This window comes from Passer domesticus, chromosome 3 (assembly GCF_036417665.1).
Source record: "Passer domesticus isolate bPasDom1 chromosome 3, bPasDom1.hap1, whole genome shotgun sequence".
Lineage (NCBI taxonomy): Eukaryota > Metazoa > Chordata > Aves > Passeriformes > Passeridae > Passer > Passer domesticus.
The window spans coordinates 20,525,852-20,547,668 of record NC_087476.1 but is presented as its reverse complement, the minus strand read 5'-3'; the positions used below and the strand labels follow the sequence as shown (position 1 = coordinate 20,547,668).

The 21,817-nt window shown below is 37.6% G+C and overlaps 1 protein-coding gene across 3 annotated transcripts in view; it reads right to left on the bottom strand.

Annotated features, from left to right (window-relative positions):
- Nucleotides 1-4,873: 4,873 nt before the first annotated feature.
- The window catches only part of FBXO25 (F-box protein 25), a 30,720-nt gene continuing 13,776 nt past the window's right edge, over nt 4,874-21,817 (bottom strand). For 2 of the 3 annotated variants that reach the window (XM_064412067.1, XM_064412069.1), the window contains exons 5-11: nt 21,450-21,542; nt 17,765-17,858; nt 16,865-17,049; nt 14,802-14,984; nt 12,637-12,780; nt 8,641-8,667; nt 4,874-6,105 (exon numbers count right to left, since the gene is read on the bottom strand). In XM_064412067.1, the coding sequence (XP_064268137.1) occupies nt 6,016-6,105; nt 8,641-8,667; nt 12,637-12,780; nt 14,802-14,984; nt 16,865-17,049; nt 17,765-17,858; nt 21,450-21,542 (816 nt within the window). In that variant the 3' untranslated portion in view covers nt 4,874-6,015. The remainder of the gene's footprint in view (nt 6,106-8,640; nt 8,668-12,636; nt 12,781-14,801; nt 14,985-16,864; nt 17,050-17,764; nt 17,859-21,449; nt 21,543-21,817) is intronic. The other variant, XM_064412068.1, reaches the window with a different exon arrangement.

The following is a 21,817-nucleotide window of genomic DNA, read 5'->3' as shown; positions in this document are numbered from 1 at the left end:
AACTGTGAGTTTGCTATTGGAAAAGAAAAATTATTATTCTTTGCATAGAAAAGTGTGCACGCACAGCTGTGTTTTCTGAGATTGGTTTGTCCACTTCAGAAAATAATCATGATATTTTGCTTTCTAGTTGCTCCAGCCCTTTGTACTGAGGAGACTGATTTTAAGTAATTTTTCAGAGAATTGGCTGGTTTCATTATTTGAGATTGTACAGTAAAACATATCAGATTTGATACAGAAATATTCCTATAAATTAGCAATGTTTTTTGGCCTTTTTTATCTTGTACCTTTTTCCTTGAAACCCGCAAATGATTTGGTTTTGACCATCGTGTTTGTCCAGGAGTCTTCAATTCCCTACAAGGCTACACTGCTAAATTCCTCTGGTATTTAAGGGATGGAGGAAACACTGGTGTGTGTTTGTGCTAGAGAGTGGATGGGAGGCAAATGTATCCTGACACCAAGTACTGTACTTGGCATATTATTTTTTTCTGCTAACATTTTCTACTATGCAGGATGATTAATATTAATTTTTCTTTTGATTTTTTAATTTTTGTACTTGTAGTCCGTTATCTTTTTAATTACATGAAGATTGGTGTTTCTCTCATGACCAACACCCCCTTTTTAGGCTGAAATGCCTTCAATTTAGGTAGTGCCTGTAAACAGTTTATCTTCTGAACATTTAGAGAGAAACTTGGCAACCAACATTTGATAAGGACAAAAAAAGGAAAACAAGTCAAGCAGCACTTCCCATTGGGAAGTAAACCATTGTTTGATGGGATGAAGCACAGGATTCCCAGAAGTTATCCTACAGATGGAGTAAATCTGCACCTAGGGTTATTTTAGACACTTAATGAAAAAGATACATGCTCTTTTTTTTTCATTCAGGGTCTGTGACTAGGGAAGGAGCTGGTGTGCTGCCATTGAGGAATGAAGCACACTATAAAGAGAAGTAAGAAGTCCAGACATCTGGGTATGTTCCTACAGCTGTTAGTACCAATATTTATTATTAGGCCAGGGTTTTGGTGTAAAGAGAATCAGAACTAATACATATCTAGTATTTTTTCCTGGTGTTTTTTTTCATGGTGTTCCAGTTTAAGACCAGAACTTTTGGCTTTTGATTAGCAACTGAAAAAAACATCCCCTTTGCACAGGTACAAACAGCAAGTTCTGATTGTTTGTGGCATTGGTGCTCTTCAGCTTGCAGCAAACACTTGTCCAGATCTATTCCATACTACTATGCCAATAAATTAGACTTAGTTGATGAAAAATGTGGAAGGTGAGTTTAGGCAGCAGAAGAAAGATAGGATTAGCAGAAGCCCTGGGGGCAGCAAGAGCTGAAGTGGTGGTAGGATGAACCTGCTGAAGTGAGGGGGCTGAACTAGGCCATGGAGCAAGACCCGCCCTGGGTAGGGTGGGTCTCACTTCTGCCCAGTGGCTGCTTAAACAGGGCCAGGCTTCAGTGTGAGAGCAGGGGAAGGGCACAGAGGGCACAGGAGCAGGCATGCATGTGTGAGGAAAAACAGCAGAACTGCAGCCTGGGACATGCAACTGCAGGAGCTGCTGCATTATGGTCAAGCATATCTGGTTCCAGTGAAAATGCTGCCAAAGTATTGCTTTTATAAATTCACCAAGCTCTAAAGGGATACCATTGAGTTGAGAAGGGGAGTGCAGCTTTGCAGCTTTAAAAGTTTCCAGTAGGAATAGGGCTAAAAATAATGGCTGTGCCTGCAAGAATAATGGGGACCAAAACATTGGGAAGAGGTGCTCTCAGCATGCAGAACTTTGTTCTATATCTGAGCATCATGTGGGAATGATAACTGACCTCAGCAAACAAAATATTCTTGCATTATTGTTTTGCTATAAATACTACAGGAAAATAGCATTCAAGTAGGAAAAAAATAAAAATCAAGGAAGTAAATTTTAGAATTAAGTGGCAGCTGTTGATGTAGACCTTGAAAATTGTTAGAAAAACTTTCAGCTGAAGGCATAATGACTATAAAGTCCAAAGATATTAAACTGAAGATGTTTTATTCATATTTGTATAAGAATGTACACATAAACCTGCAGGAAATAAGCATTACCAGCATGTGTGACAGGCAGATGGACAGGTCTGTGTGTGGCACAGAGGATGGTCCACAGGAACCAAAAGAATGAAACCCAACCTTACTCTCACCTCTCATGTCCTGATCCACTTCTATGTCATGGCCTTCAATAGAGACATTTTAAGCATTAAAGGTAACCCTCATCCTACTGAACTTTGTAGGAATTTTTGCTGGGAATTAGGTTCCAGTGTCTTTGAGGGTTTGGACCTGAGCCCTGCAGATGAACATATAAAAACACTGCAAGTAAATAGTGTAATTAGCTAATGTTTCAATATTCTGAACTAATTTAATAACTGTCTCCAAACATTTGATATTGATTTATTTAATGCAGGTAACTGTCTATCTGCCAATTCAAGCAACTTTAGTTGGATATTAAGGGTCTAGCCTTCCTCTAAGTTCTTTGCCAACGATGGAGTTTTAAATATGCTAATTTGTGCACCATAAAATCCAAAACGTTGTGCTACTGTTCCCCATCCTACCCTCTCCTTCCTGCTAGCCCTCATTGCTTCTGCCTTCTACACTGCAGAAAGGCCACTGGTCTTTTAATGCTAGTCCTAGTAGAGAACTCTTGGTTTGAGCTTGGTGTTTTCCTGTTCAGCTTCAACTAAATGCATTTCTCAGGGATGGGGAACATGGGAAAGAAAGAGCAAGGTCCAACTCCTTTGTTTTTTCCAGGCAAGAGCCTCAGTGCTTTCTGCCTCCAAGGAAAAACGCTCACAAAATGCTCTTAGAGAAGGTCCATGGCAGAATGTCTTTTCCCAGAAACAGCTGAACAAAACTGTTGGGAGAGAATGTAATAAAAAAGGGCAGGAGTCTCTCAGAGACAGGTTTGGGAGGCAGACTGGGGAGTGGGAAGGGAGACCTTGTTTTTCAAAATTGTAATTTCAAGCTCCATGTGGACTACAGCAGTGAATATCCTGATTGCCGTTGCACTGCTATTCTCAGGACCAGAATTCACTAAAAGCCAAATCACCCATGACTGGGAAGTGATCATGGAGGAGCCTCAGTTAAAACATGAATTCCTACCACTGCCACTGCAAAAGCTGTCTATAAGGAGATCTAGGTTTGGGGACAAAAGCTGTCCCCAAAGAAAAAGAAACCTCTGCTTTAGAGATTTAGAACACATTTCAAGGCACCCTTTCTGCTGAAGGGGAGAGTGCCTGCCCTTCCTCCTAGGGCAGCAGCACACAGGAGGCCAAAGAGCAGAGGTTTCACGTTAAGGCATAACCCTTCTCATGGTTACAGTGCTTTAGGTTACATGAGAGAGTGCTGGAGTAAAGGAAAAGATGATTAATTCAGGCTGTCAAAATATGTTCTGTGCTCCAGGTAAGGTATTAAAGATTGTCATCCTAAAGGTGAAATCCTTTCCCCATTCTTTATGTGACTTAAATTAAAAAACTCAACAGACCGACACAAAAACTCAACCACCACCAACCCTATCACCAAAATCACTGCCTTTGCTTTTTTGCTTTAGTAACACAATTCTTATGCATCCAATGACCTCACATCACACAGTCACTCTTCACCAAGCTCTTATTTGCCTTAAGTCTAAGCAACATATTTACTAAATATTTAACAAATTTGTGGAACTGTTCCCAAAACTCAGTTTTGCCAGTGTTAAAAGCTTGTAACACCACTCATGACAATGTGATCCCACACTCAGTGTTTAAGATTTCTTAAATAAACTAGAACTGAAATGCTTCTCAGCACTTCTGTGCATATCTCTTAGCCAGAAGAAATGTTTAAAAAGCCATTGTACTGCCTTTGGGGCCTTGGGGTCCTGGTGGGCACCAAGTTGAACATGAACATTATTACTGACTTTTTCCAAACCTGTCTTAAAATGGCTTACAAGACCTTAAAGTAATTTCTCTCCCTCCTCAATTAAATATCTAGGAGAGAGGTTTCCTCTCAGGTCTCTTAACACCTTTCCCCAGCTGTCACCTTATTTGCCTTTTGAGTGCTGGGCATCTCTCAGGTCACAGTGTAAGAGCTTTGCCCTCTGTCTGCAGGAGAGGTGCTTCTGCACAGTCCCTCAGCAGAGGCCTTCAGCACGAGGGGGAAGAGCTCACAGCAGCATCAAACCACGTGCTGGCTTTAAAACCTTTCCTTCAAGCTCCCAGAGAAAGCATCCATGTATTTACAGGATATATATTTGCTACAGCAGGGTAGCAAAACTTAAAGGAGTGATTAGTGAATGTCAGCCACCACCAGCCATTGTCAGGGTCACTGAGGTCACAGACAGGAGAGCATCTGAGCTGTTACAGGAATTAAATAAATGGGGTACAAATTGTTGTTAAAGAAGGGCTGCTGGGTCCTTAACAAATCCAGTGGCTGCAGCAGTGCTTGGCTGGGAAAGCAAGGTTTGCAGCAATGCTCTGAATGAACAGGAATAAGAATGGAGGTCCTTAGATCCACACCTGACCACTACTTTCACCATAGCCAACATCTGCATGGAAAGAAAGAAAAAGAAAAGTCCACAAAATCCTGTACTGAAAAATCCACAAAAATCAGCAATTCAGTTCAATCGCAAAGATTTAAATTAACATAAAACTAGTTCTTGAGGACATAAATATTCTCCTTTTCTTGTGCAGCCTATTAGCAACCCAGCTCTGCTATTACTAAAAGGGCTAATACAACAAACTACTGTGAAGCAATAGCACTAGGACTGCTTGTATGCTTCTCATTCCATTACCAATTACTACAGACTACAGGTTACACAAAGATCTTACACAATTCAAATGACTTCGTCTCTATGCACCAGAGGCTTCTAGGAATAACAGATAAAAACATGATTTATTACATTGTACAAAACTGGATTCGGAACAAGCAAGTGCAGAATATGGTACATGATTTATTTTTTCTGTACATTACATACTGTTAAATTTCACTGACAAATCCAAAACTTTCACAATTCTTCTTTTACCTGCTTAAGCCAAGCAATTTATTTTGTTCTACTGGACAGAAATAAAGTAGTTTCCTGGAGAATTTATCAACTAATTAACTTGGCAGAAGGTGGTCCAGCTCAGACTGACTTTCAGTGTTTCCCATAGCATGTCAGGTTAGAACCTCAGTTGGTAGCACAGTGCTCTGCCACTGTACCACTCTAGGAACAAGCAACTCCATCCTCATTAAATTTCAATAATGTCTTCTTCTTAGAAGATGAAATTAATGCAGTTGCACTTGTAGACATTCCGAACAGTATAAATGAAGGCTGTAGCTACCATCAGAAAGATTTCCAGTAGCCCCAGATTGGTCTCATGAGTTCTGCAAGATGTGCTAAGATAGGTTAAATGTTTATTAAAGTCCTTAAGAAAAATAAATATTTTTGCATAATGTATGTACAAAACTTGGTTGATTTCCTTCATTCATATAGGTTCAACAGCAGATATAACCACAGTTATATTTTACTCACTAGCTCCTAATAACAAATGCCACCTTTGTAATGCAGTAAGTCTAAGAGAATATTGGCCTATTCTTTATAATAGTGCAAATTATATGGAGGTGTTTTGAAAACCATGGCTTATAGAAAGAAGGATTAACAAAAAAACCCCTCCTTTGGTCCCTGCAAGAGTAGTTTAATTCTTCCATGAAGTTTTCAAAACTCCCCTACATAATTTTAACCAACTATTAAGGCGTCAAAAGCAGATTTAAAGTTGAGATTAAAGTGGTCTTTCTTGGACTTGAAAAAAAAGTCCACTGGAGATTTCCTGACAACGAAATTCTTAATGTTTCTCCTTTCCTCCTTGCTATTCTGCACAAAAACAACATGCCAAACCTCTCTGATAATCTCCCCCATATATTTATTTAAACTACAATAAAACATTACACTTAAATATATTGCACAAAAAGCATAACATATCCTGCCTGACTCTTCACAAAAATGGCCACAAACACAGGAGAACAGCTACTGAACATCTCAGAATTTGAAGAGATCAATAAAATGCTGAGGAGATACTGGCATGAGACAGGTGTTTGGATCACTGGCTGTGCAGGGGTGTCCTGTATCCTGAGAAATGAAGGAGAAAAATAAGTAAGTTCTTTTTCCATATTCGGTCTCCCTTCACCCCCAATTTAGGGAAAAAAACTCCAAAACAAAACAATAAAAAAAAAACAAACCCAAAAGAATTCTCTCCTTCTACCAGAACATGAGCCAGAGCCCTTGAAAAACTATCTTCCTTATTCATTATTTTTTGATAAGCACAACAAAAGGGAAAAAAGGCACCAGCTTTATTGAACCTAAATTATCTATTTAATCAACATCTGAAGTCATCTACTGCTTTGGGGGAAAATGAGTCCCTTGGTTTGAAAACGATGGGCAGCAGATATTTCCTCAAAAAACCTGAACAGTATGTTTGAATTCCCAGTCTTAAAAGCTTTTCTACCTTGCTATGTTTTCCCCCTAATCTTTCTTTTATCTTTCATGCCTACCTTTCCCCCAGGTGAAATGAAAGCACTGCCTTAAAACAGAAGTTGGCACCTAGGCACGGTAAGAATAGAGAAGTAAGACAGAATGGAAAGGCTTTGTCATTACAAATTCACTAAGGCTGCAGTGCTTCCTTTCCTCTTACAGAAATTTGACCTCAGCAGACCTGTCTGATTACTTAAGATTCAAATTCTTCTTTGAACAAAAAGTTGAGGTTTGAATCTTACTCAAACCCCCTAAATGAGGAAAATGCAGAGGTGTAATGAGAAGAAGTTCCCAGACAGTTCAATGGAGAAGTTAAAAAAACTTGTCAGTGTTGTTGGAAGGCTCAGAAGTGTCCTCACCAGGCTTTAAGGAGTTTCTGTCCCTTTTCCACCAATGCTGGTGAATGCACCACATGAGGCAAGAAAACTAAATAAATACATGACAAAGAGATTACAGACTACTATGGTCCTCATTGCTTTTGTTTCCATAGGGAATGAAATTACATGCAACTCAGTTAATAGAAGGAAACAATCTTTAAGTTATTTTTTTTCTCATTGCCACATTCTCACCCAAAGTCTTTGCAGCACCAAAATGCACCAGGTGAAGTATATTCTAAATACTGCTCAGCTTTTCCAGTGAAAATTGTTACTCAACAGATTTATAATCTGTGTTTTCCCATTAAGTCTATGGAGGACTATAAGAATACACCAGGAGGCATCACCTCCTCATCCTCCCACTCTTTTTAATAACTGCTTTAACATCACCTGAGAATCAGTTTATAGATTCATGACACAGAGGGAAAGATAAACACACACATTAAAAAAAGAGACCCAGGTAGAACTGCCTACTGGGGGAATCTACAGATGAGAAAGAACAGATGACCAAGACCAAAATCAGCAGTGTTAAATATAACACCTGCATCTCGAGATGACATCTGCAAGGAAGATCTGCACCATTCCAGAAAACACTTAAAGGTAGTTGCTAATGGACTATCACCTTCTCTACCCATTGCCTTGTCAATGTCACGTCATTACTTTCCTAGTTTCCAGGAAAAAACACCATCAGAATTTCAATTCTGGGAAATCAGGTAGGGTTTATCCTCTTTCTTATTTGTATTCCTGAATATTTTAAACTGAGTTTGTAACATGCTGCTTTCTCTGCACATCATTATAAAAGCATTTTTGAAACTTCGACCCAGTCGAGAATTACAGGTGCAATAAAAATCTCAGAGACCAGTTATTGGTGGTTTTAGTTATTGAAAACAAAATAAATTTTACGGTGAAAAAAGTGATGAGGACCAAAAAGAAGAATCACAGCTTTCTTTTAATTATGTGTATTCCTCATTTTGAGAGAAAAACATTTTCATCAGAATAATTAAATAACAAAGTAAAAACACTTATTAAAGTGTTAAAATAATTTGATTTCAACATTTCAAAGCTAAAGCAGACTTCTTTCAAAGTAAAAAGAGAATTCCCGAGGAGAAGTGTTTACTGGCAAACGTAGTTGTTTTCCCCAAAATCTAGCATAGCTAGACATTAAGAAGCTCTGTAAAAGTATTTTTACCATTTCTGCATTCAGAAGGCAACAATATAATTGCTTCCCTTGACTATCTCAAGTCACATGCAGCTTGTTTTAGGGAATTTCTTTTCAGAGAAATTCTCCATAAAAGTAAATATGACTACAGCATTCCAAGTGCAATAAAATCAATTTTTGTACCTTTGCATGAAAGTTATCTGAGGTACATGTTACTCTTCAGATTTAAGTACTGAATTAAATACATCAGGGAATGCAGAAAACAGTTTACAATAACACTGAGTGCAGAGAAACCTATTTCTTAGCAAAATCTGTCTGATCCCACTGGCACCTATGCTCATTAGAATTGAATTATGGCTCCTAGTTTAAATGGCATTAAGAGGGAATATGGCAATAATAAAATACAAAATGATGAAAAGCTGAGATGGGAAGTCATCACTACCTTTATCTAAATGGAAAAAAGAAAACTATTCCTGCTGCTGAACTGATGTGCAGAAAGAAAAATCAAAACAAAGAGCATCAGACCATTAGAAAGGAACACATTATTCACTTTGACATTATGGAACAGTCAGCAATGAAAACAGATGAGACAAGAAATACCTGGAGTAACAAAGCAAGGTGGTAGTCCTTTGAAATCGTGAAGAAGGAAGCAGGAAGGAGAGCCATAAAGTAAAAGAAGCAGAGTTAAGGTTTATTTAAGCCAAGGTTGATAAGCCATTTAGAAAAAGTCTTTTATTCTTGTGGCAAATCACAAGCAGCTTTGTGAGAACCAAAATCAGCACAAGTAGTAAGAAGACTAAAACCGAGTGTTATGTGAAGTGATTACACTGTTTTAATAAAGCCCTGGAAACTGAAAGAAGAAAAGATATTTCAGCTTCTGTGGCCATGTCTGAGATAACTGAAAAGTGCTACTAAATAAGCTCAGGAAAATAAAAGAACCTGCCACAATTGCAGTGGTGCCTATTGGAACAGAGGAAATAGTATACATGAAAGCACTCACAGAGACATAGCACAATAATTAGTCATTACTTTTGCATTACTGACATTATGTGGTTTTTTTCAGTTTCATCATGGACAAATACTTTAGCAAGAAGTAATTTTGAAAACAGATGTCCAGTATGAACATTTTCCTATGACTCCCTCCTAACACAGAAGAGTACAAAGGTCACTGTACTTCCAACAAAGAACTTAGGAGACTCCTATGTGCTATACATAAATTGATTTTGGTTACAGATTTTAGACAAGGAATACAAATGCCTCTTCCTGAAAAAATCCTAAACACTTGTTAAAAACTCACTGTGATTATTATAGTATACTGAAAAAGTGAAAAGTCATTTCCTTACTTCAACAGTTCAATAGATAATTCAATTCAGTGGCCATCAGTTTCTGCTTTTGCAAGGCCTTCTTTGAAAAGAACACAAAACAGAGGGCTCCAAGAATTTCCTGTGAGTAGCTTTCTCACATTGTCAGCAATCACATTATATTATCAGTTTTATAAATTGCTGAAAACTCTTCTCAACATTATCTAGGCCCGTGCTTTTGGGCTATTTCAGACCCTTGTGGCTTTGGTTCTTAGAAACTCCTAATTCTCAGCACACTTACCCAAAACTACAATTAACTTGCATCAAGGATGTCCCTTAGTGTAAATAATTTCCATTCTCTGTCTCCAAAAAGAATTTATGGAGAGCACCGAGTTCCTTGTGAGCACAACTGAGTAAAGAGAAATTAATCATTCCTAGTCTTCATGCCCTGATTGCTTTAGCACTTTTTTCTCAATTCCAAGCAACTATTCCAATGTTTAATGAAAGAAGAAAAATAAAAATAGATGCCTTATGAAGAAGTGTTCAGCTCTGCCTGAAGTTCTTCTGAATGACCTTGGAAACAAAAGTCACCTGACTTCTGAATTGTACCATTAAACAAAGAAACAAAATTTTTACATATTATCAGCTTTCTCAAGACTACAGTGCTTCCATTTGTTTCAAGATTCAAACACTTGTTACTTTTCCTCTGTAGTAATTTTGATTTCTTTTAGAATTTGGATTTAGTGGTAGTGTTTTCATTGTTTCTTTGCTTTGTTTATTTTAGATTTTTCTTGCTATGCATTACAGATATAATTGTATGTCAAGTACTCACACATTTACTTTAAGAATTATTCTAATCAAGGATAATACCGAAGCTTGAATAAATTTTCAAAGCCTGACAAAAGTTCTGATTAAGGAATATTTTCACCTAGAACAGGATTTATCTAGAATTAATAAAGTAGCTCCTGTCTCTTTGCCCCTCACCCCTGCTTTACTTCTCACCTCTCTTTAGCAAGCTTGGGAAAGGATACAGACACAAGTGTCTGAAAAAAAAGGCAGAACTATTTTTTCCCCCTATAACTGAGTGACAGCACTACTTGACCCACACTGCCCTGTAAAAAGAGGGGCGGTATTTCAGATGTCCCTGCCAATAAGGGTGCCAATTATGCATAAATCAATTAATTTAACAATCCATTTCAGCCTGATCATCATTTATTTTAAGACAGAGACAAGGCTTAGTCACCAAGGCTAGAGAAGGAATACTGCAATGTTGGCTCACAGAATGATCAGGCTGAGAGGCACCTCAGCAGGTCTCTAGCTCAGCCTCTGCTCAAAGCAGGCTAAGCTGTGAGATCAGAACAGTTTGCTCTGAGCTTCATCCAATCAGTTCCTGATCACATCCAAGGATGGAAATTGCATCAGCTCTATAGTCCAACTGTTCCCTTGCTTGGCTGTCCTCGTGGCAGGCTCTTATGTCCCCCTGAAACAATCTTCTCCACCACTCCCTCACATGGCAAGTCCTCCAGCCTCCCTGATTAGATCACCCTGAACTTCACCCAGCTTATCAGTATCTCCCTTGTGCTGGGGGCCTCATGGCTGCAGCATCCCAGATGGTCTAATGAGTGCTGCATGAAAAGGGATAATGGCTTTCCTCAGTCTGCTGACTGTGCTCTTGTTGAAACAGCTGATCCCAAACACCCGCTCCAGTATTTTTGTGCAGAAGCACACAACCAATCTGTAACTGCACTGTCACTTTAAGACCTGCCCAAATTTCTAGGATGAGGCAGCACTGGGATGGTGATCTAGGACGTACTGCTCATCAGTCCAAAGTACCTTTATAAATTTCCTGTGTTGAATTTCAAAGAATTTAGAAGTCCAAGATGAGCCCTATTATTCCAGCAGTAGGTTGGAACAGGTGTCTTGCCACCTTGACTGCTATAACCTCCTACTGGAACACGACTGCAACCTGCACAGGTTCACTGCCTCTTACTGTCCCACCATCTGCAAAGTTAAACATTCAATTCCAAACACATTCAGAGCAATTCCTAATATTAGAGACTTGTACTTTTTAATTATACTAAGATTAATGTAGAAAGCATTCACTCTACACAGTGATGGCAGGCAATCCAGAGAAATCTCATACCACAAATGCCCATCTAAATGCACCTTTGAAACTTCCCCTTTCAGAGAGGCTTTACCCTACATCTTGAGATACATGCTAAAGACTTATTCCACTGTAATGAGAGTTCTTAGTCATTCTTGACACAGATCCTTCAGAAAATGCCCAGGCTCTTCACAGTAGAAGCCAATTCTGGCTACCTGCTTTCCTACTATTAATTTTGCAAAACCTTACTACCTGGAAGGGCTCCCATGGTAGCAAAATACTCAACTTCAAGATCACATCATTAAGGAACATGCTATTTCTAGGAGGATTTTGCTTATTCTGCTAAACAGCCTAAGTTTTTTGAAGGAAAATTAAAAAGCCTCACACTGACATACAACTTCTCATAAAAATCACAGAAAGATGACACAAGAGCAACTAATTTATGTTGTTTAGAATATGAGTAATATGAGTATTTTCCCAAATTTCTCAAAGATTTCTTGCTCTTTGTTGTCCACTTGACATTACACATATCTGACCTTCCAGCTGTAAAATTAAAGAAGTGTCACTAACTGGAAGGCTCTGTTACAGTACAACACAGAACAAAAGCAGAATTATGTAATAACACACATTAAAGAAGAAAATGCCCTACTGAAATTAAAATCATCCTGTAAGACAACATATGCCTTATGGTAAACCTCAAAACCAGGGTAAAACACACTGTGGAAGAAGTTTTAAACATTCCTCCAAGCTTCATATTGGACAGAAGCAAAAATATAAAAATACAGAGCTCTATAGCAATGGGGTAAGAAAAAATGTAGTAATTATTTCTCATTAGACATGTATTGATTACCATGACATCATTAAAAACACTAAATTCAGACTAGTCCCTCACAACTTTCCGTAAGATCGAATTAATAAAAGTAGACAGAGTAACTCTTTCCACATGACACTTTTCCTTGCAATTCTAAGTATTGAGGTTATCAGATAGCAAGAAATAAGGCAAGATTAAGAACAACTTCAGAATTTAACACAGATTTTATATGGAAGTTTTATATATTATTTTCAAGTCAGATATTATCTAATCACCTTTCACATGAGAAAGCTGATAAAATGACCACAATATTTTTCCTTGCAGATAACCACCAGTAGGTGTTTGAACTTATTTCTGATGATCTGTTCCAAAGCTCTTACCTTCCAAAACAGAATACTACAGTGTCGACAGAAATGCAAGGTGTCCCCGTACTGCTCCTTTATTGGGTAATATTTCTGAAGTGCAAAGTACATCAGCTTCCAGTCAATGTGACCTTTCTCTGATGGAATCAAATGCCTACAAAACTAGACATAAAATTAATATCTTCTTTTAAAATTGTCGTAGTCAATTCAGGCAAAGGACAGGGGAAGGTGGGGGGAAGGTAGTTAAACTGAAGTTTTGTAACTAGAATTGTTTGAAGTCAATATTATGACATCATACGTCTCTGCAAAGCAGTGACAGATATCTAGCCACAAAAAAGATGGAAGGCAAAGACTAAAAATAGGAGAGTGCATATTTGCCAAGAAAAACTAGGCCATACACAGCTGATCTAATTCTACTGTCTCAAAATTATTCTAATTATAGTCAAGAAGCATTTAACAAAACAGCATTTAGAGTTGTAAGTAATTAATTTTATCCTTTTACAAAACCCAAACCACTCAGGAATGAGATTTAAAAACATGATTGTGCAATACAGATAGTGGTTTTCTGTTAAAGTAATATGGATTTAAATAAAGCTCTTTAATTTTAAAAACATATACATGTTTATTTTTCATATATGGTTGTGATCTCTCAAGAAGGATAGCAATAATTAGTGACAGATGTACTTCTTGAGGACCTAATCTGCATGTAAAGATTAGCTGGTGCACAACAGCTATTTCTCCCCAGCTTGAGAGACAGACAAGGTTTATTAAGTATGTACTGTAAAAGACTTCTGTTCCACTCAGTGTGGATTAATGCTAATACATTGAGTGCTTTCTTCATTCAGAAGACAATTCCTGAATGGGGAGAGAATAGAACTGCCTTTCTGATTTCAGCTACACTTTATTTTGTTTCATAATGGCTCTCATTTTTTCCCAAAAATTCTCTTCAGATATCAATTATGTTTTCGTGGTTGTTTCAATGGCTCAATAAACACACTGCAGGGGACAGAAAAACCAACCTCATGTGATTCTGTGGCTTATCAAGCCAGTACACTTTCAACCAGATATGGGAACATCATTAGATAATAACTTAGTAAGAAATTGAATGTGAACATTCAGGAACACACTGGAAACACTGTGTACAAGAGTACTTTATGGGGCACAGGGACAGCTAATTTCACTGAAACCCTTCAGGGTCTTTCTCCCTGCATTACCCTAGTACAAGAAGCTCTTCTCTAACCAGTTTAGTCACTGTTCAATAGAGCTTACCTCATCTACCCTCAAAATCCACTCAACTGCTACATAAGCTTAAATTTGTTATCCTTGTAACTTCACCTTGAATTCTTCTGGGCTGCTTCTGAAGATGGGTTTTCAGTTTGCTTCTGTCTGTCCATTTTTTTTCCAGTTAATTCTAAAACCTTTCATTTTACACACGCACACAAAAAATCTTATTTGGGTCAATGGTGCATGAGTTAATTGAGCTTCAGTTCTGTCTTCCCCATTACAATAATATTTAATCTGGTAGTCACCAAGCAACTTCAACCTGCCAGATTTAAGAAGGGGCACTTTGCCTTCCTCCAGCAGAGAATGTATTAGGTTTCAGAAGTTCTTCCTCAGCTCTGATGAGGTACCTTCCACTTAGGTTTATTTTCACCTAGTCAGACTTTTTCCCAGCATTTATTAATGTCAGAAAATGAAGACAGTTCTGGAGTCATTCCTAGATTAATTTAATGCTCTTTATGAGGGAGTGACAGGAAAGTACTGCTTCTCTTTCTGTTAATGATTTCAAAAGCAAGCTCTACTTCAGAGGAAGACTTTAGAGGTATCCTCTACAGCACTGGCCAGGCAGTTTTTTAGACAGCCCATCTTGCAATCACTGCAGTAATCATGAATATTCTCTGTATCTGGGGCTTGATTCCTCCTAAATACTGCCTTCAGTATGTCTATGAGTTTAAGGTAACTACTGGGCTGTTTCCTTGCATTCACTTTCAAAAATAATGCAAGGAAACAGCCCAGGAGTTATCTTAAACTCTGAATTGAACATTTAGGAGGAATCAAGCCCCAAATACAGAAAATACTCATGATTGCTGCACAATTTTATCTCAAAAAGGACAAGTTCATGCTCCATTATTAGTCTACGATATCAAAAAATCTACATTTATACAAAAACCACAGTTTATTACCTGCTTTTCTGCAAAATGGTACTGGCATAGTTTTTTCCACAACTGTCTGTCTTCACTAAGCATGTACAAAGTTGGGGTCACTTGACCCAAAGTAATAATGTCCCAGCCATCAGAGAACCTGTATAAGATGTTATTCAGCATATGCAGAGGGAGATCGCTAAGTGTGAGTCCATTGTTGACTTGCTGGAAATAAGAGTTGAAGACTTTTAGCTACAAAAACATGACAGCATAAAGTACACATAAGATTCTTTACTTTACCTGAGGAATCTCAGGTCTTAGTTTAGTTTTTTCAAATAATTTAATAAAATCTATGGTTAATGCTTGCCTACAATTATTTTCTAACTGCTGTTGGAAATTCAAATTCATGTACAGAAGAAGCAACAAACTGTAAGCTTTATAATTCATAGCTTTCCTACTGTTAAAATAAACATATCCTAAATTCATTATTTAAATTTCAAATAATTTTTGAAACACTTCTGTTCCCTCAAAATAATATTAAGCTGTCTTGAAAACTATAATCTAGTCAATTCCATCTACAGTGTGCTAAAGCCTTAACTATAAGAAAGGCATGAACCAATTATTTCTAACTTGTTGGATACTACAGTTTCTCAATTTTTATTAACAAACAAAACACATGCCAACTTGCCTTAAGCCAACTAGAGTATAAAATAGAATATAGGATACAGGACTGAAGACCAGAGATACAAAATGAAAGCATTTTGGAAGTCAGGGGCAGAAGAGAGTGGGATAATTTCTGAAGCCTAGAGAAAGTTCCCCCTCATTTATAAGCGAGAAGGTCTACAGAGATGACAGATGAGAGCACAGAGAACATTTTCAATAAGACTCTACACCTCTGTGAACTGCAGTGGGGCAAGCAGCAGCACAGCTCCTACACGGCTAAAGCTGGAGCCACAGTGCCAGGTGGCAGAGGCCCAGCAGGCTGCAGGCCGTGTCCCAGCTGGCAGGGAGGGAGCACGGGCAGTGCCAACCCCAGGGAGCAGAGCTGCCCTGCACCCATGGGCTCACATTTCTGTCTGCTTCCTTCCCAGCCATTCACCTCGTGTGTAGACCAGACTTTCCACAGAGTCATCTGGTACAATGCTGCTGGGGCAGCAGCTTTCCTCTGCTGAGGATTGACTATGTGAGCACTACAGATGCAAGATTCCTCATGGGCTACTCCAGCCAGTGTAAAACAGCTCCAAGGGAAGTGTCACGCTGGAAGGGAACAAGCACAGCAGCAAGTGCACTGTCTCAGAAGTGTCTGTGCTGGGGCTGCCTGCTGCACGGAAACTGCTGAGACCAGCTTTCTCAGCTCTCCTTTCTATCCCAGAAGTAGCCGGTTTATTCAGATAACCAGCTCACACAGAAAGGACAATTTAAAAACTTCACAGCTGGAAGCCAACAGATAAAACACTTGTATGACTTTATAGTGAGCAATATCTTACAGGATTTCTTCCAGGAGAAACCCAGTCAGATTAAAAAAGTTGTCTGCTCATCATCAGAAGTTTTCACTATAAAATCCTGGAACAGTGCATACCACATGCTTTGAACACAGTCACATAAGGAGAAACCAGATGCTGAAGTCATTATATTTTCTTTTTGTTTTGTTGCTGTTTTTTTGGGTTTTGGGTTTTTTCTTACAAAAGCTACTCTGCTAATGAATAAATCTGTATAATTGCTACTTGAGTTGATACACCTTTTAGATTTTTCTTCAGATGTAGAAAATTTATTTTGGAACTAAAAATTGGGGCTTTTCCCCCATGTTTATCTGACAAGCTAGAGACAATTTTTTAAAAAACTTATTTGAGTGGGAAAAACAGTTCTATCTATACATCTCTACTACAAAGCAGCAGTACAGACACTGTAGCAGTTTTCACTAGAGAAAAGCTATTAATACATTAGAAAATTAAGCTGACGCCAGTGAGTTAATTTCACATTACTTGTTCATAAAACAAGTAAAACTGTTTAAAATGTATTTGAAACTTGGTTCACTTACAAATCCTCATGCAATATTCAACATAATTCCCCTCCCCCAAATATTAATTAATGATTTAATAACATACCTTGTTCATCTGAAGATTTTTTAATTGTTGTTGCCACAGAAGGATAGTTTCTAATCGGCAAATCCAAATATTGATGTTGCCTACCAACACAGATTTTCCTACTCCCCTAATCAGTATACAGAGAGTAGAACTCAGATCCTGTAGAAGATCTTTGATCAGTCGTGGATTATATTGGTCTTCCATAACTGGAAAACAAAACAAAGCAAATACAATTCTGGTTGACAGAGTTAACCAAGCTAACAGCTCAAGCTAATCAACACTCCTTTTTTAGATGAATTAATAACAACTCAACTGTTTGTGTACAAATAACTGCCCTAATTCCCACCATGACATTCAGTGGTGCTGCTCCTTATGTGCAAGATCAATAATGAACAATTTCACAGGCAAATTGGATGCAAAAATTCATGCTATGCATTTAATAGGCTTAATGCTAAACAGGAAGGTATAAATCCAATTTCTTCAGTTCAAAGCAGACAGTACATCTCCATTTAGTGTGGATACCAGAAAAAAAAAAATCGATATAATGTAATGGCTTTTCTTAAAAGAATCAAAATGTATGTTTTTTGAGTCTCAGTACATCATGTAAACTGAAACCCAAAAATTTTATTAACCTAAAAGCTTTCTCATTTTGTGAAGAGTATAATTTAACAGTAACCAATAGTTTTTGAATAGAACCTAAATGTCACAATTTCACCAACCTGTTTCAATAGACTTTATTCAATAACAGAGAAAGTAACTTACTGCAATCATAGGATGGGAAGTATGAAACCTGGCATAATCAAGAATGCTATTACTATGTCTTACAATGTAAAAATGGCAATAAGACAAAAAAAATCCAGTTGATAGCTTAGTTACAGCAATTAAATCTGAGCAGTTAGATTACATATTTTTAGGTCTTACCCTTCTGCACAATTTTGTCCAAAATGTTAAAGTAGTTCTTCTGTGCTGCACCACTCAGTGAAGTTAACTGGGACTTTGCAATTAACTGCAACAGCTATGACAAAAATTAGAAATTAGAAGAATGACAGAAGTAAAGGATGGTTTTAAATGCACATTTAGTGCACACACTCCCCTACAACAGCCTGTATTGGCATTTTGTGAAAATATAACTACAGATTTCAGAAGACAAAGTAAGACGTGGAAAGCTTTAAGCATTCCCACTGGCATCCCATGAACAACTTCTGAAGGATGCAGGTTTTCAAAATACTGTACAAATGCTTATCTCTAGCAAAGCACATGACATACTTTATGAGCTGTAGTGAAGCAACAGAGAGAGTCTATTTTGGGGGCTCACAAATACAAATGTTAACTTGGATGTGGTTGGGTCCTGAAGCCCCTGACAGATTTGGTGGCCAGGAACATCACTCTGAACTGATACCAGCTACCAGAATTGCAGCTTTTGAGTGGAAATATTATACTGGTCAAACTGAAGTGTGATGGATTTAGTGCACTACTTTCTACTCATGGAAATACCCTATTTTGCCTAAACTAGGCAAAATCACTTTCTGTATTAGACCTGCATTCATGTCCCTGGTAGAATAAACCACAGCAATCTAGTAATGAGCAGTGTACAAAAAAATGTCAGTAACTTTCTCTTAAGTATTATAGTAAGAATCTCCTAGCTGTCCACACATCTGTCTCTGAAACCACTGTGAGCAAAAAAAGTTACAAGAACAGTGGCAATGATTCAGGGCAAAACAATCACAACAGCTTAAGTTCTTGCCACACATGAATGCCAAGCTACAGCTACTAGAGGCAGCCTTTGCTCCATTCTGGTACATTTGCTTTTATATTTCAGATTAAGTTTTGTAGCTGATAAGAACCATTAGCTCTTCAACAAAAAATGCTCTCTTATTATGAGAGACTTTGATGTTATGACACCATTGCAATGTTTAGAGGTGTGGCACTGAGCTTTGCAATTTGCACTTTGTAACAATGAGTTCAGAACAAGTGTTCTCAACACAATGGAAAGGGAAAGCACGGAGCAGAAAACACCATTCCCTACACAGTGTTCCAGTACAAGGTAGCACCAAGTGTTGGCACAGAGGATGAAAAAGACTAAGCTTGCCAAAAATTGTATTGTATCTTCATTTCTAAAACACCAATTTGACACTTCATTCAACAATAATTTTCCTTAGGAGGAAAAAAGAATACACCTGTTCTGTCCCTGATTTAATAATGTTACTTCTGGCTCCTCTGCATGATCTCTGACAAAACATTATGTGCTATACAAGAAAGAAGTAATTGTCCTGATGTATTTAAATACAAGCAATCTAGTCTAAAAAACTGTATAAATAGATACCAGGATCTCTTTGTTGGCTTTTTCAAAGCCTATTAGCTTGATTAATAATTGAGAACATACCTAGAGGTCTCTGGCAGTCTGCCAGTTTAAGCAAGTAGGTACATTTCTCTTGATTAATTAAAAAAAAAAAATCAGTTATGTTGCTCAGTCTGAAGATCAAATTAAAGAAACAAATTCCACCAGATTGACTGTAATGAAGATTCCAATTTCAGTGAGAGTTAATATGCAAGGATTAAGACAATTGTAGCAAAAGCAAAGCAGCAGAGAGTACTAGGATCTCACACACTGATACATGCAGAGCCATCGCGTATGCTGTCTACTAGAGATTGTAACTTTGAATGGATCTCTGTTTATTTGAAAACATTTGGGCAAAACCCACCCATATGGAATTCAGTGTATCATAATTTAACATAATTTAGCTACAAAATTATTAATACACTACAGTGCCAACAAATACAAAAAACTAACTGATCCTACCTTCTGACCCTCACTGCCCATCCTAAAAGAGTCTTGGACAGACATCAATTAACAGACCATTAACTTTTAGTAATGAATGACATATTTTTATATGTTAGTTGGAGAATCATCTTGATGGTCTGGGATCAAAGAAGAGCTAGGGTAGGGTTTGGTCTTTAAAAATAGTATTCTTGAGTTATACCTTGCTATCAACAAACAGTCACCCCCTCAGGGGAACTGATGCAAAGACACAATCAAACTTTTGTATTTGTAAAATAATTTAAATCTTAAAAATTCCAAATAAATTCTAAAACATTTAAAGGATTTTGAAAGTCTATCCACTATTTTAAGTTCATTCAGATTTCTCAGGGTCTGCAATTAGCAGAATAATAGTTTGGATTGCAAAGCCAAATTTCTGAATTTTAAAGTACTACTCCTTCCACAATGATCTTAAGCTTGGCTGATTAAACCAACTTATTATATTTCTTGGTGAACAGAAGAAAAACTGGTCAACGTGCTTATGCTGGACTTTGCACTTTGTCTTGATCAACTGTTTTCAGCAACCCAGTTTGGGCACTGCAGTATCTAAAACAAATGCAAAATTCTAGATCTGCATTCCTTTTACCTGCTTGCTATTCAAGTGAGACACCCAAGGTTGACACCATTTATATCAAATCACCTTTTTTAAGTGCTTTGGTTTTTCTTCTTCCTACTGTTCAAGGCTGAAAAGTCTTGGGAAGGGTCAAGGCTCTTGATTCTGCTCCCAAAACAGCATTAAAAAGTAACGTTCTAAACCACAACACATACATATACCAAAAAAAACCCAAACCCTGCAAGGAGAACAAACCAGGCAAGTACCCTAACCACTAGCCTGGAAGCAAATCCTTTTTGGATTTGTTTCCACATCTTTTGTTTTTCTGAAAGGACAATACATTGCCTCATCTTCACAGGGATGGACAGAATGTGTTTTCTCTACAAATAGTCCACAGGCCAGTGGTAAGGGTGTTCTCCTGATATGTTTATTTAATTTTTATTTGTGTCTTTTCAAGTTCAGGATGCATTCCAAGAAATACAATATCTGTGAACAGCCTCACCACTGAAGAGTCCACTCCAGTCCTGATATGACTCACATTTTGAGCTACTCTAGGAGCTGGGACAAGCACTTTGCTACCTCAAGTTAGACAATAAACTTTGGGCTAGAAAGAGATCAGTATCCCCAAAACAGGCATTTCCAAATGGGCAGTTGGTGAGGCATTGAGGTAATTAAGGCTGCAGTCTCAAGTTGTACAGAATGTTAACAAAGATAAATCATAGATATCTTGTCTTTGATAAAAAAAAACTGCAATGAATCACAGGACTGGTAAGAAGTCATAGAAGATACAGAAATAGCAAAATATTTGTATATCAAGTATTCTTCTGGAAATTGTTATTTGAAACATATTTGAGATGCAGTGAAATATATTTAAGATTAATAACACTTTGCTATTTTTGGTTATATAGAAATAATTTTACCTTTAAAGAGAGTTAATTACCCAGACTGATGAACAACAACTGAAACTACCATCAAAGTTCCCCTTTTAAATGACACAGCACACTGGCCATCACCATCCTCCTCAAGCTATAAGCTTTCAGACAGCCATATAATGAGTTTTCACCAGAGAAAATTTACTCACTTTGAAGTTGCTACTTGCATTATAAATTACCTATGATCAGGATATTTATACAATTATAAATCGTCATCTGTTCAGTGCAAAAATATTCTTTTTGTACACACATGCAGATCAGCAAGTGCATTTTTATAATATACATATAAAATAAAGAACTTACTTTGACCACGTAATTGAACCTCCTGATGTCCTGAATCGCACTTGAAAAGTCTAAGCGGTTAAAGGCTTCCCCCAAGGTGCAGTAGCCATGTCTCTGAGAAAGGGAAAAATACACTTAAAATGGAAGGAAACAAAGACAAAATTGAGCAAAACATTCAGAAAAGCATTCTGACATGCAGCTGATGCTAATGGATACCATGCTCCCTGGAAATGTAGTGCCTCTGGACTGAAGAGTTATTTGTTCTACTAGAAATTAAATGAAACAAGATACACTACTTGTAACTATCAGATATGTAAGCAAAGCCTTTCAATTCATATTAAACGTGTAATCTGGCATCACTGGTATTTGATTTCCCTGGGAATCTACTC